Source organism: Crocodylus porosus, unplaced genomic scaffold (genome assembly GCF_001723895.1).
Source record: "Crocodylus porosus isolate Cpor-Errol unplaced genomic scaffold, CroPor_comp1, whole genome shotgun sequence".
Classification (NCBI taxonomy): Eukaryota; Metazoa; Chordata; order Crocodylia; family Crocodylidae; genus Crocodylus; species Crocodylus porosus.
In genome coordinates this window covers 1,002,459-1,018,764 of record NW_017728886.1, presented here as the reverse complement: position 1 = coordinate 1,018,764, position 16,306 = coordinate 1,002,459, and the positions used below count along the sequence as shown (strand labels likewise).

General features: G+C 44.4%; 1 protein-coding gene across 1 annotated transcript in view; it reads right to left on the bottom strand.

Moving 5' to 3' along the window:
• SMARCC1 (SWI/SNF related, matrix associated, actin dependent regulator of chromatin subfamily c member 1) overlaps window positions 1-16,306 on the bottom strand; it is a gene marked incomplete at its 5' end in the record, with an annotated part of 134,336 nt that overhangs the window by 38,720 nt on the left and 79,310 nt on the right. The window contains 3 exons of the mRNA XM_019536695.1: window positions 121-275; window positions 1,240-1,354; window positions 4,082-4,137. Coding sequence (XP_019392240.1) covers window positions 121-275; window positions 1,240-1,354; window positions 4,082-4,137 — 326 coding nt within the window. The remainder of the gene's footprint in view (window positions 1-120; window positions 276-1,239; window positions 1,355-4,081; window positions 4,138-16,306) is intronic.

The following is a 16,306-nucleotide window of genomic DNA, read 5'->3' as shown; positions in this document are numbered from 1 at the left end:
TATGTAAAGAACGAGAGAGTAGAACTTCAAGTCCCTGTGACCTGGAACAATGGACCATTTTTCGAGCGCCCCCAATTAAAACTGGAAGTCAGTGGCTACGGAAATTTGTACACAACAAACCTTTGCTTTGGTGGCAGCTGAGGCAAGAGCTGCAGCTGCAGCCGTTGCTACATTTCCTTCAGAGATCTCGTGTTCCACTTTCTTCTTCCCAGTATCACTCTCCTTGTCTTTGCTTGCATCAACGTTTTCCTTGTTCTCCTCTGCTTCCTTCTCTTCTAAAGAAACGCCAAAAATAACTTGATACATATGTACTTCAGTGTTAATGACTATCACACCAGGGGTAGGGTTACATAGCATGCAGATCTGTGCTCACACAGCCTAAATCCATACATCAGCATATTACAATGTTCCCACTTGGGTGTTTCACACTCTTGCGCCTCTACTTCAAGTGTTTTCACAAAAGCTATTTTAATTCCAGAACTACGCACACCAGAGATCCCCGCCTACCCCTTCCCGGAACAGCCAAGGGTGGCACTCCGAAGTCCCTGCCTTCTCTACCCAGTTCATTTCTCTCCATCTTTGATCCAGTCTCGCAACAAACCAATCTTAAGTTGTCTTCCCAGCATCTCATCACCACCTTCATTCAGGAGAGGCAAACTGAGACTAGTGTCTTGTTCTACCTGTTCCTAAAACCCTAGACATGGCAAATCTGCCAGAAGAGATGGGTCAGACCTATGTAGTATGAGAGAATGTTCGTAAAAGAGGACTGAAGTATTTTAAAATGTGTAAGATAAAATACTCAGAAATTGGAGTATCCCCAACTGGTCAAATGACTTGCATAGCCATGTGTGGAAACTGAGCAAGCACGATAGCTATTGAGCATAAAAGCAACTCCGACTGTCTGCCCCTTTGCATGTGGAAGAGACCAGTGCCATGGCAATTGGGGGAACTCCTTTATGCTGCATGTGCCCACTTTAGTACAGCAATTTATTCACCTACTCATTTACTGACAATATGAAAAAAGGCTCCAACTGAAGTCTAAATTGCTTTCATGAAAGAATTTAGTGCTAGAGCTCTGCAGTGAAATTAAAATGGAATATTTACTGCCGAACCAAGCAGCAGGCCTGATGTGCGAGAGGAAATATTTCTGCCACAATTAAGTTTATAGTCTCTTCCTATATCTTCGGAGAAAGGCTATTAAAGGTAACATGAAGTTGAGTAACAGCCGCTATCTATTACCTGGCTTGACATCAGCAGTCACTTCACTGTCTTGCTCCTTTTCTGGATTTCTCTCATTTTCTCCTTCCTGAACTTTTTCACCTTCCTCCATTTCACCTTCTCCTTTACTTTCCACCTGGCGGGTAGAAGGGAGAGGGAGGCAGAGCAGAAGAGAAAAGATAAGAGACATGCAACATTAGTGTGGTTCACAGCTCCATTTTAAAATTGTTCCAACATCCCTAGGAAGGTAGATTAAAACTTAATTAATTTTTTGAGATGCATTTGAAAACCAAGGTCAAGGTTTTGGGGGAAACAGGGATGACCACACTGGATCAGACAGTCTATTCAGTCTGGGAACCCAGCAGGCAGAAATGGACAGCAGATATTTTGACTGACGATGCAACAAAAATTTGGCAGCAGGAAATATGCACTGACCTGTCCTGGCTCCTACCCATCATCTCATTTCAACACCTATTGGTTAGGGATGGGCTTAAAACCTGCTGCATAGAAGGTGTTGCATCCCTTGGAAAATCTGTTACGCTGCATGTAATGAACATGGATCCCCTTGATGACAATCCAGACGTATATTCCTATTGTGAATTTTGCTAAATTCATTGCCACTAGATATATCTGAGGCCATGAAGCTGCAGCCTAATTACTCACTGTGTGAAAAAGCCTTTTTGCCCTGTAGCTAGAGGGGAGCAATAAACATTTCCACTCCTTAGAACACACTTTTGTAAACAGAATAAAGAGTTTCCTTCAGGGATTCTCTCTTTTTAAAACTCGGGGGCCTGACACTGTATAAGAAAATCAGCAGTGGTTTCATGGATAAAGCTAGGGGTGACAAATACTTCTCCATTTGGAATTCAATCCGAACTCTTAAATACGTCCAATCTATTCTGTTCTACAAGATGATGAATCATTTTCCAAGAAGTCTGGATCAATGATTTTCATGCTCTTGTTTACCATGTGCTATATTTACACATCTTTCAAAAAAGCAATGTAAAAATTATGCAAGAGAAGAATACAGTAAGCAAGAAGTAACATCTAGAACGATGAACTTTGCATGCTATTATAGCCAGTAACATTTCATTTATTTGACTGAAAAAATGGGATGACAAGGAAGTATGACAGATAAGAGCAACCACAGCAATTTAAAGCTTTGTCTTCAGTAAAGCCCTAGGGCACAAGTCTGAATCCAGTCCAGGTCAGAAGTCACTGCCTTTAGCAATGGACAGCTCTGCTGTATGAAAGGAGCTACTGCCCACCAAGTCACTGTCACAAGTGTCTTCTCCTACTGATACTCTCCATGAAGATGAATAGATGGAACAGGCAGACCAGACCGCTTGGTAGAAGAGCATTTGATCTTGCACACGCTGAAACCAACAAGAATTTGCCTCTGACTGCAATTAATGTAGGAACAAGCCCTAAACCAGGGCCAAGTCACACTGCCAGAAGACCCCTATGCCATCATGACCTGCACTGGAACACTTCCATGGACAAAAGACTTCACTCCAGCTGCCCACCAGCTCCAAACGATACCCAAAATGGAAATGCAAGAATAATGTTTGTTGTTTCTGTCCTCTCAACATCCTCTATATGCCAGCTCTGAAAATGGGTTACACGGACAGTGCAACACAATGTTTTAGAAAGTTCTAAAAACAGGAAACTTTCTTGGATGGCACTCCTCTCTGCTGGTCTTGTACCCAGTGAATGGTTCTCAACCCTGAGGAGACAATTTCTCACTGAAGGAAGCTAAGTGGAGCCACAAGGCTCACATGTGATGTTTCAAATCCTGAATCAGTGTCGCTGCAACACCTTTTGTTGCTGCAGAGAACAAGATGCAGACCAGTGGCTTGAAGCTGCAGCAAAATAGGTTTAGACTGAATATCAGGAAAAATGTAATTCCCTGTTAGAGCAGTGCAGTAGTGAACAGATGCCTAGGGAAGCTGTGGACTCTCCATCATTGGGGTGCTCAAGAGAAGGTTGAACAGGTATTGCTCAGGGATGATCTAAGAGCAACAATGCCTATGCTCTCCTATGGGTATGTCTCATGCTTCTGGGTTTTGCTGGTTGCCACTGGGACTGAGACATTTTTTTCCCCCTCCTGCTGCAACATGTCAGGGGTTTTTTGGGTTTTTTTGCCTCTCTCAAAACCACTGGATGTTGGCCACAGCCAATACTGGGGATTTTGATGGGAGTGTGCCCTCTTCCTTGGATCTCTCGAGTGTATTTTAAACAACCCTTCCAGCAGCAGCACATTGGTTGCCACGGTCCCCTTGTTTTACTTGTGGCAAATTAGGGAGTTAGGCCTTGTATTGTGTCTGGGTTAACTGTGTAGTTTTGCTAAGGAGTTGATCGTGGATTTGTATAGGATGGTTTGAATAGGGATGATCCTACCACTGGAGAGGGGACTGGATTAAATTACCGCTGGAGGTCCTTTCCAACTCTTTTGTTCTATAATTCTAGTGCAGAACATATCAGGAGTTCCTAGTGCAGCTTCTCCAGGGCTCTTATCGACATTTCCACTTCTACCCCTGTACTTCTTGCAGCTCTGGGGCTGGCAGGGACTGAGATAGACTGACTCACTCCTCTCACTTTGCCCCCACAACTCCACCCTGAGCAATCTTAAAACAGCAGAGTGACCCAAACACTAAGCTGAGGCCAAATCAGGTGCTCTAAACGATTGCAAGCCATTTAGGGCAGGGTGCAAGTTTTCATTATACGTGTGTAAAGTGGCTAGCACAACGCTGCCATGATTTTTGATGTTGTTGCAGTACAAAAGTAATAATCATTGCCAACTTAATTGCAAATGGCAAACTTCAGCAAGTACCACACAAAGACTGAAGGCTCAGATACTCACCTTTTCTGACTGTTGCCCGTCTGTCTCGGTTTCCATTTTTTCTTCTTCAGCTCCATCTGTGAAGAGAAGAAACACAAGGACACGTAAGTCAGCAGTTAGAGCCATTATGACTATCATACTTGATCATTAATTGCAGAATTTACTGAGGTCTCCTGCTCTACTCTAAAGATTGGTTTGAGAAAGTTATGCAACACTGGATACCTAGATACTTAAGCCAAGTTATACTGGCCTTAGTTTAAAAGGAAGATATATCAGGTCAGATGACATTAAAGTCCATGTGCTCTTTGGAAATATACAGATCACCTGGGAAAATGGGAGGAGTCCACAGTTACAGCCCTATAAAAGGTCAGGGCTATCCTGCAATTCTGTAACATCCAAGTGATGCTATAATTTCACATAAGAACTGCCATTAACTGCATCAGACCAAGGGCCCATCTTGTCCAGGATCATGTGTGTCACAGTGGCAGAGAGCGGATGTTGAAAGGGAGAGTGAAATGGGTCTGACCAGGGTTTTTTCCTCTCTTCCTCTCTCTCACTTAGACCTTAAATGCTGGAGGCTGCAAGACACCAAAACAGGTGGACACCTTCTTACAATATCTTATACCAACTGTTTAAGTTGTGTAAACAGTCCAGTCTTAGAAGTCACAGAACAAAAAAGTAGGGCTGGAAGAGGACCTCAGGGAGGTCATTTAGTCCAATCCCTTGCTCAAGGCAGTATCATTCCTGCCTAATCCATCCTAGCTAAACTTGCACTTAAAACCTTCAAATGATGAAGATGCCACAGTCTCTAGGACAGTGACCAGCCTGTGGGCAAGCTCCAGGGGCACTGGGTGGCAGGGAGCTTCTGCAGCAGTCACAGGGGGAAAGTGGCAGTGGTGGGCGTGGGGAAAAGCAGCAGCTGCACCTGGATCCTAGCACCCACCCACCTTCAACTCAACCTGGCCCAAAGCCGGCTATAGACTGCTGCTCTAGGGCAGCGTTTCTCAACCTTTTTTGTACCAGGACCCATTTGAAACATTGGTGGCCAGTGCCCTTCACTCCCGACCCGCTATCCCCAGCCCTCAGTGCATTGGGGGGGGGGGCTGTCAAGCAGCCCCTTGAAGGCTGGAACTCTGCAAGGGAAAAGCTTCAGTTTCCCACATTTTTCTCCTTTAAAGGAAAATCCATTTTTAAAAAGTTTGTTTGCGACCCTTTCATATATTCTTGCGACCTACTTTTGGGTCATGGGTTGAGAAACAATGCTCTAAGGAATCTTGTTTCAATGCATAACCTCTAACTTACAGGGGTGTAGGCTGTAGCTGTATTCGTCTAAGGACATAGGTAGACAAGGTTATTTGGGTGAATCTGATATCTTTTATTAGACCAACTAAATAGTTGGAGAACAATTTAAGCTTGGGTTAGACCTCATCTGCATTAGTGTGTCCAGTTTTTCATTTCAAGGAAGGTGTAGAATTTCATTTAATTTCAGATCTTTTTTGCAAATTTTCTAAGTCAGCAGCACTTTGGAGGATAGGATTAGGAGTCAAACTATCCCACCTAGCTTTGTATCCATCTACAAATTTATTAAGAACACACACAATTCCATCCTCCAAGTCATTAATGGAATTGTTAAACTGGACCCCCTAGGGTCTTTGGATATGAAGATCTAATAGTTCTGCAGCCAGCTAATAGTTTCATCTAGATACTTGTAATAAAGTCAAAGTATAATGTTATGGGAGACTGTATTAAAACTGTCACTGAAGTCCATGCTTAATGATACCTACTGCTCCATCTACAACCTTCCTCCCCAACCATAGAAACCCTAAAATGCCAGAGAAGGAAATCAATTTGAGAAGCATGACTTCCTCTTGACAAACCCACCTTGGCCATTCCTTCTCACCTGGTTACTGTCTAACATTTTCCCTGATATTTTCTTCCTTCCAAGAGACAAAAAGTCTCAAGTGAAGCTCCTCATCTTTTAGTACTCCAAGAAGAGTAACCCCTGCTCAGCACAAGCTTCCTGAAGTTCTTTTCGTAAACTGTCTGCACTTCAGATTGCAGATTCCCATTTGCAGACAGGCCAACACAGACTAATGGTGTTCTGAGTTTTAGCAAGATCTCCAAATCTGACAGAGGAGTGTCACTTCTTCACTGTGAAAATACTTTGCTGTGAGGTTCCAGCAATGTTGTAAATAGTGTTAAAACCTGAAGAGTCACACCCCTTCCCCCTTCACAGCAGGCATCAGCTGTAGAGTTTAATTTAGACAGTTCTTTAACTGATGTTCTGCATAACCTCAGTGTACTTGGCTTACAGGCCCTTCAGTTTAGCTACTGCTGTTGGTCTTGTGGTATTTCCCTGCCAGTCATTTCTCTCCGTAAGCTTCACCAATAACTGGCCCCATCATAGCTCTCATATCCAAGTCTTGGAAGAAATGTGTTTTGAGGAACAAAGAGGTCCTCAAAGAAGTGTTAAAAGTGAAAGATAGAACTTGTAAAAAAAAAGAAAAAAAAGAAAAAAAAAAAAGAAAAAAAAGAAAAAATTCATAGTGTGGGATCTCCTTACATGGTTCCTTATTTTGGGGTCTGAGATGTTGTAGTCTCATGACTACATGACCCTCACATACATGGGACTGGGTTTTTCTTGACTGGTAATGTCCCCCTGGACCATGCACAAGTCCTTTGCTTCCTCTGGAAGGTGAGAAGGGGATCACAACTCTCCCTCGCAACACAAACGCTATATTGGTGAGAAATCGGGAAAGCAGGAATGGGGGAGCAGGATCTACACAGATCACATCACCTTGAAGAATTCAAGTTACTATAGGCCAAGCAACCATTCAAGGAAGTGTCAGGTGGGTCCTAGTTTAGGACGCTAGTCACAGTATGCTCTCTGGATATTAGGAGCAAGGCACTTGAGCTATGTCAGTCCAATGTGGCCATATCAGATGCCACCCATCTCGCTGCCACTGCCTACCACAGTAAGATGGACCAGGGGAAGGTCATGATTGCATTCCCCCCACTGCCTTCATAGAGGAATCTAGGGCAGGACAGGGAATGCTTCATCTAGGAAAAAGCTTGGCCTTATTTCAAGAGTCCTCAGTGGGATCCTCATTGACAAAGAATTAACCTTCATCATTCAATCGCTTGCTTCTTGTTGCTGTTGTATCTTTTGCCTGCTTGATGGCTGGTTAGAATTCAAGCGTTCCAAGCCAAGGGCTTTCCCTCCACATCTGGACATTAAATCACCTGCTATTCCTTGAGTGATCTAATGAGGGTCTCAGCCAGAGGTTCTAGTCGCTTAACATTTATAGTCTGAATTGAGTGTTGCCTACTTACTTCACTATGACATCCGATCTTGGTAATTGCAAAGGAAAGTTACGTTGCACAATAACTGAATCATGGGTAGGCTGGGGAGAAAAGGATGCAGGAGTGGGAGACATCACGTTTTGCCGAAAAACATCAGTAAAACTGTTACCCATTACAAGATGTGTGGCTATCGATAAAAAGTGTGTTTTTAACAGTAATTAGCCTCATTTCAAGCTACTTAGCATACCACTATACTCTTGTCATTACGACAGGTCTTTTCGTACCGACATCCAGTTTATTAATTAAGCTAGTCTTTTAGTGAACATTTATGCAAATGTTGCTACTAATGACAGTGCCAATAAAGACAGGGCCCTTTGGGATTAGCAGAAACACATATACCACACTGGATTGTAATGAAGCTATTTAAGCAACAGGCGAGTCATTCCAAATGTTTTGTACATGGTTTATCGAGAAGGCCAAGAAACACTAGCGTAAGCAGCATCTGGAAAAGCTGCCAATACAGAGGTGACAGGAAAAAGCTGGCATGACAAGGAGAAATGACAGCCCTCCTCAAAGCCTGAAGGGGCTGTACTTCCGGGGCACACACGTCTACAAGACACAATGCAGCACAACACACTAGAACCGGAAGTGCATTATGCAGAGGCACTGGGAATGCACAAGCATCCTTCCCATTAGATCATGGGCTCTGCCCCATGCTGACATGCCTCAAATTGCTGGCCACAGCCAGACCAACTCTGAGACTGCATGGGTAACAAACACTCAGTCCAGCTACCTAAAAAGTGTAGCGTGAAGCACTGATTGATAAAACCCCAAATCATGCTACAGGTACGGTGAGACTTTGCCAAACAAGCTTTCTGCCCTGGAGTCAGACAAGGCATTGAAGACAGAAACTTTGTCTCCAACAGAAATGCCACATACATGTACAAGAAAAGAAAACCTGGAAGCAACAAAGAATTAGACATAAAATGAAAACCGGTCCCCTTCATCTTCTCTGACACAGGCAAAATTTTCCCATCCTAAGTACCCAAACTAGAGGCACATCCTGATGAATCTGCCCTCTGAAAAGAGAAAGCCGGATTTGGAAGGGTTTGGCAATCCGGCAACAGCACAGAAATCACCCAGGTTAGACTGTCTCGGTACGGACATAACAATTGTATTGTTATTAAAAGAACACCTGCACACAGGATTAGCATGCAACTGCTGCATCGGTGCGATTCTGGAGCAAGGCAAGGGTAGCAAAACCTCTCCAACTCCAACCTGGCTTTGCCCAGGGGCAGAGTTCAGGTCCCTACAAGATCACGTGGAACAAGATGCGTCACCAGGAGCAAAGCCTCCTTCTTGGTGTCTCTCCTTAGCAGTAAGAGTTCAGGGACAAAAAAAAGAGAGAGTGGTATGTTTAAAAAGGAGGCAAGCTAGTAAGTTGAAACCAGAACATATTGGAGATCAATAGGCAAGCTATTTAAGTGCAGGCTGGCCAGAACACCAAGCTGCCTGGCAATCTGAAATACCCCAAATATCCCAATCCAGAGGAACTGAAGGAATGTGTGTAAGGCAGAAGGTTATGCAAACTGCTGATTAGAAACTGAGCCATAAAGAAACAATGAAGTTTTTGCTCACTTGGGTCTTCAAATCAGACAAAGAGCAGGGGTAGGAAGCTTTTCCCATCCCACAGAAGTCTGAAATTTTCAAAAGTTTTCCTGTTCTGTATTAAGCTCTTTCCAAATGGTTTGTGATAGCCGAATGCGAATGCTGTGGAAGGCTGCGGTTCACTTGTTTCGGTGACCAAAGGCTCTGCAGGTACTCAGCTCCCAGGCCCAACACCCTGCAAAGCACCCTAGCCATGGGCCATTGCCTGTTCAGAGAGAAGCATGTTCCCTGCTCCGCTCCTTGTTTGTACTAGACAATCCTTGTCCTAGCTGAGAAGAACAATTTAATGGAAAGCTTTGATTGGGCAAGCAACGTTTTTCTGAGGAAAAGACATTTCACTGGAAAATGCCTGACCTGCTCTGATCAGAACCAATTTGGCATTCCACAACAGACAGAAATTTCACAGGTGATGGAAGCAGTCCTTGCTATTTATATACTCTGGATTACATTTGATAAAATGTTGTAATTAAAATAATCATGGGAGCTGCCTGATGGCAGCTGCCTTAAAATTAAGAAGGGATGTGTACCACACAGGCTTCCTTCCTCTTCCCACAGTGCAACTGCTTGTTCCTGCCTCCGCATGAAAGACTACGTTTCCACCCTGTTTAAATATCGAGTTGGGTATTAAAAAAAAAAATGCAGGTTTTATTTTTTTTATTAGTAAAGTCCTTAGCCTGATGCTTCAGAAAAATGGTGGCCTTGACTCGGGTGACCATAATATATAGTAATTCAATGAATTAGATTGAAGACACCCATTGATCCCCACCTGACTGCCTGATGGGGGAGTGCAGGTCTGCTTCCTAGATCACATTCCTCAGTCCTTCCTGGTTTTACATGTCTCAAGCATGCAGATAAAGCAACATACTGCATTTTTCTGGACTGGCATCAAAAAAAAAACCTATGGACACTTTATAAACATTAAGTCAGTCTCCCAGGCTTGTGTGGCAGGATGCACTACCACCAGTGTGTACAAGGGGAAAGCAAGACAAAAGTTAACCACCTTACTCAAGGCTATCATCAGCGGCAATACAGTAGTGATATGGTGGCTCCCTCCTATTTAATGAAGCAGCTTCTTACCAGCTTGCATTTTAAGCGGGTGATGTAGCCAAATCAACAGCACATATACCCCTCTCTGACCAAGATGACTGAATCAATGAACTAAAGAGTCTGAGCTTTAGGCTTCCTGACTCCGGCATTTGTAGTATTACATGCACCAGACAAGTATGGTCAAGGCTCATTTTCCCTGCTCTCCTCCCAATCCCCAAAATCCAGAGCCCTTTTATCTGAGCCTGTTAAACTGCTGAGCTCACAGAATTCACATCCTTAACTATCTTAGTCATGTCCAAATGCCTTACTTCACCTTTGGCAGACAAGGTTCTTTGGGTGAATCTGCTATTTTTTATTAGACCAACTTAAATAGTTGGAAAACAATTTCCAGCAACCTTTCAGGTTCAAAACCCCTTCATCAGGCTGAGGAAGTTACTTCCCCTTTACAGCACTTTGTAGAAACAGATCAAATGGAGTGCCCCAGGGGCCGGTCCTGGGCCCAACTTTGTTCTTCTGTAACTTCGTCAGTGACCTGGAAGATGGGATGCAGCACACCCTCAGCAAGGATGTGGATGACACCAAGCTGGGGGAGTAGCAGATATGCTGGAGGGGAGGGGTAGGATTCAGAGAGAACTACAGAAATTGGAGGATTGAGACTCAAAAGTAATCTCATGAGGTTCAACAAGGACAAGTGCCAAGTCCTGCACTTAGGACAGAACAATCCCATGCACAGGGACAGGCTGGGGGCTGCCCGGCTGGGCAGCAGCTCTGCAGAAGAGGACCTGGGGGGGACAGGGGACAAGAAGCTGAACAGGAGCCAGCAGTGTGCCCTTGGTGCCAAGAAGGCTACCGGCATCCTGGGCTGCATTGGTAGGAGTGCTGCCCACAAATGGAGGGCAGTGATTCTTCCCCTCTATTCAGCACTGGGGAGGCCACATCTGGAGTCCTGTGTCCAGCATGGGTTTGTTGCTTGACCATCCACATTTCCTTCTATGACCAGGTGACGTATCACCTGGAGAAAAAGGAAGAGGTTGGTTATCATATATGTGAAGGTTAAAAAAGCCTTTGACTTGGTGTCCCATGATGTCCTCATGGAAAAATTGGGCAACTGTGGCCTCGACTACTCCACAGTCCCATGGCTGGGGAACCAGCTCCAAGGCCAGACTCAGTGATTCTTGCCCTCTATTCAGCACTGGGGAAGCCACATATGGAGTCCTGTGCCCAGTTGGGGAAAAAAACATTCCCAAAATTTTCAAAAAAAAGTTCCCCACTGGGATCAGACTAAACCTGCTCCCAAGAAAAATGTGGGAAGAAATTACTGAACATAGGAAAACGGGCATAATTAAAGCCCTGACATCCTTCAGAGTTGTCTGTTACTGACTGCAATAATAAAATACTGTTTTATTAAGAGTCAAGTCAGGCTGCCAAGTTGAACCAGGTAGCAGTTGATGGCTTTTGAAAACTGTCTCGTCACATCAGCTGCAGAGCCATTATATGCAGACAGTGCAGCAAGGGGAGGCCTCCCAGCTGGCAGACGCACCACTCAATACTCGTTGCTTATACTGAGAGCAGCATGCACGAATGCCAAACGAAGGAAGTGGAAAAGGAAAGAAAAATGGATCCAATGATTAGTTTCAGGGCAAGATGAATTAAATTTATCTGAGGTTATGCAGGTTTCTGCCTCTAAATTGTAAATAGCTTCACTTACACTGTAAAAAGGTGGCAGGAAGGCTATAAGAAAATTCATTTGGAGCCCAAGTGTGACAGGTATGGGGGACCTGAACAGAACATGTTAGTTGTATTGAGAGACTACAAAAACACATATTCAAGCATTCCTGCATTTCAGCAAGATAAAAACACAGCAGTCGTTGATTATTGCTACAAACATAGAAGTAAAACCTAATAAGGCAGATGAAAAAAAATATACAAAACTGGCAACGCAGATAGGAGCTCATCATTTGGAGAACATATACCCCAATCCAAACGCACTAGCCACCTTCCCCACCTGCAGGGAATGCCCTAGACATCCTCTTAAGGGCCCCTAGGTTACCTGACTCTTATCTTCAGCAGGTCCTGCAATACATCCATTTTCCCAGATGGAAAAACCATATGAAGCTGTCTTAAAAAAACCCACAAGTCACTGATGGTTTCTGAATCAAAGAGGGGTTGATGACAATCCATCCCGTGTAGCACGGCACATCCAGTCTACAATCCTGCCCACCCCCTCACAACCCAGGGACTGTTTCCTAAATCTCAACAGTGTTAAGACAGTAACAGAAACCCCAAAGAGGAGCTCTGCCTAGGTAGGCAATAGCTGCAGCTGTCCAATTCATGCAGAGTCTAGTCTCAGTTTCTTAGGAAACCCTGTTTGATCCTTCAGTTAGCTGAAATTGTCTTCAGGTAAAGAAGAGAAAATGATTAAGCATCTCAGCTGATTAATCAGCTCTCCAGCCAGTTACTTGGGGTTGACTGAGTGCAGCAAAAAAACAGATTCCCATTCTTACCAGAGGAACAGTGACAGCACCAAGTATTCCTGTGCATGAGCCCTGCCAGGAGCTTCAGTCTGGAGAGGAGACAAGTTTCCCCAAGCCAAGTTGGCTCTTTCCGAGTTTCCCGAGAAGAGGGGTCGTTTTTATAGTCCATTATAAAAAACACACTTATGTTACTACTGCAGTTGATTCTGAACAAATTGTTTTAGCAATAAAAAAGCAGCTCTGGACCCAAGTATAATATAATCATGCCAGTACTTAAGCTCCTTTTATTTTTCAGGCCCAGTGAGAAGTCCAAACTCCACAACAGTGAGCGCTTCCCACACACTGAACACAGGTCTTCTATGCATGATGCCCAGCATGATAAGACACAGGCTTTCTTTAGGGGGGTGCTGAGGGCTAGATTGAGACAGTGGCTGTAGGCAGCCCATGGAAAGCCTGTGCCACAGCTGCAAACACTATACAACTCCACTGTAAAAGGAGAGATGATTGCCCCAGTCCTCAGAAAGCCACTTCAGTACCCAAGGGGCCCCTACTAGGACATGAGTGAAGCATTTGAAGGGAAAACTTAAACTCTTCACTCTTAACAACTTTCTAGCATTATTTCCCTAGCACGTGGGAAATGTTAAATGCCAAACATGACCTCCTTTACGCATGCCCTACAGCTCCCAAAGACGCGTGTACTTGGAAGTACCCTGTACATGCTCATTCATAAACTGAAAGGACAACATGATTTCCAGCTGGAACCTGCTGACAAGCTTATGGTTAGGAAAGCGGTGCCTCTGGACCACATGCCTGGCCAGACCAGAGACTCTTGGGTTTTAACCCTAATTCTGATGTGACCGTAGGCAGATAAGTCACTAATTTATAAAATGCTGATAAAAAGACACACATTTGGCTCGACTCATGGCTGGCTAGGAGATTCCCTTCCAGTCTGGCAGACGGCGACTTGACTTTGCTCATACATATACACTGTCGTCATCTCCCTCCCCGGACTACAGCAATGCGATGTACTCGGGAATAAGACATTTAGCCCTTTGGAAACTTTTAGTAGTACATAACACCACACCATGCCCCTTCAGTAATACCACATGGACATCAAACCTGTCTTCTGTTTGCAATCAATATTGGCTTCCCAAAGAGCAGCAGTTGCTGAATTTTTGCTGGATGTGCTCCCATATAGAGACCAGTAATTCTGTGCTAGCCCATATACCTGGCAATATTTTTATACTAGTAGGGACATCATAAAAACAGCCAGCAGCAGCATCTGTTCAAGCACTTGCTCTTAGCCTGTGGTAATATCTGGTGTGAACTGCCACTGCTCAGAATGAAACGGGATGAAGTTGCGCCAGGTAACTGCAGGCACACAAACATGGGTAGCGCTCTGATGGCTGCCCCCATTTTAATGCCAATTTTCTTTCCTATTGGAACGTCAGTGTTTGGGGTCATGACCACCAATGCAGGAACCACTGCCATGGAGGCCCAAGTCAATGCCAGAGATTGCCTTTATTTTCAAGGTGCTCAACAGTCTGGGCTGACTATGAAGAAAGATCTACCCTTCCACAATGAAGACCTTGCAGACAACTCCCCTCCGGAGGAACTATGTTTATGGTGCATATTGTGGATTAAAACATTTGCAGTTTGAACAGGACAGGTAATGATAGTACCTGGACACAAACTTGGTAGCAGAAGGCACAAGGTACCTAACCAGCAGGCTAGAGATGGATGGATCACGTCCCTTCTCAGCCTTCCTGGGTTCTGATTGCAAACAATCACCCTGCACAGAACAGATGGCTTCTTCACAAGACCTAAGGCTCACAGATGCTTTTGTGGGGCAAACAGAGGTGCTGCCTGCTAAGAACAGGGCTGGTACAGCTTGATGCTAGATGGCTGGATTGGGGGGGGGGGGGGGGCTGAGTTGTGTTTTTTTCTCCCTTCTACCTGCATTTACATTAACACTCGGCTAGAGGACAGCACTGCTCAAAGCAGCTGCAGAGCCAGCTCCCAGTCTCAGGAAGGGAGCACTGTGTGGGCAGGGGAGAGAAAGGGCAGAAGCGTTATTGGATTTGGGAACAGGGACAGCTCTCTGAAGAATGCAGGCACAAACCTGATTTTTGTAGAGATTACAAAGACAGCAACAACAATATACTGAGAGAGGGTTCAGGGACCTGCTTTTGTCTGGGCATCTTGCATCGATCAAGTGGAAATGGCTGTACCTTTAAGATCTTAGCGTTGAAGGGGCTCTTTGTACAAGCAATCAAAACTCAATCATGCCCACAGTGAATTGGGGAAAACATCGGTATTGTCAGTTGTGCAGTACTGCACAAAAGAGCTGCCTTTATTGTGCATTTTAAAAACCTAATGCATTCAGGAAGATGAGGCAGATTTATTAAGGGCTTGATCCTGCCCTTAAAATAACAGTGAACCAACACACCATAGCGGAGCTCCCAGTACATTCAGAGCATCCTTGATACATGGCATCTATCATATTAATCATTTCATCTGAACCACTCTAGGCTCCTGCAGGGGGTTGGTCTCTAATAGCTCTAAATATATTGGTTTAAAAGGAGCCTGGCTGTTAGCTTATAACAAAGCTAACCACAAAGACTCCTACAGGCAAGATTTCTAGACCAAGGCAGCCGCTCCTCCAGTCTATTCCCGTCATACTTCCCTTCTCACCCATTTCCCCATGTCAGGCTGAAATACACCAATATTAAAACACAGTTTTCAAAAGAGAGACTAGGGGAACTATCATTTTATTTCTGAACTACAGCAATTAATGAACCTTAATTACACAGTGTATATCCCCAAGTACATATTTTTAGTCCTCCAGGGTGACATGTTTAAGGTCTATTACTTGAGGTCTACTCATGCAAACCCAGCTAGCTTTTCCAGTAGGTGTATGCCACACAGCTATATTTTAACATATCAAAAGCACCGACTCAGACTCTTTCCCCAGCGCCCAGCAACGCAAAGCTGCTTCAAGGTGGAAGGCGCTGCAGATTGCTGAATGACCCAGTTTGTTCTGGCTGAGCAGCTCCCCCAGGGAGAACCATCTGCTGTTGTCCTAATTTATTCCATTAGTCACAACCCAATACAAATCGCATTAGGGATAACAGGCCAGTGTTACTTATAGAACGCAGCACACATCTCATTCAGCAACAGTCATGGGGTGGCCATCTCCTTTCCACATCTCTTTATTGAGTGGTGGAGGCTTTGAAAATGTGTACCTACAACTCGTGGACAAACAGTACAAGAGATCATGATAAAGGGTGGGCTGCATCACATACTGATCTGCTAATGAACTTCAGACAGGTCCACCCCTGTAGTCTGAAATCAAACAGGTTAGGCTGAACTCTAACATGCATAATGCATTTGTATCGGACAGGAAAGATTAAGTCAGGAATTTAGTAGATACCAGTTAAAAACAGGTCTCAAGTCAATAAATATTTCCTTAATTCAAGTGTTAAGTTAATTCTAATCCAAACTGGAAAGTTCATCATTTGTTTTATCCTAGGCTCAAGCTAAGAAAAATGAAACCACCACCCCTTGACGTGCTTTCGAGAGCTTTGCCTCCTCGCATCAATTCCACACGGGAGAACAATGCAGCACAGAAGAGGAAAGGCAGATATTCCAGCTGCCACGGCGGCTCTGCTCTGGCATGCATTTGTCATGTCGACTGGGAGCCCTGTGTTTCTCCGCATCAATTCTGCCCTGCTCCACGGGGTGGATGCGACAC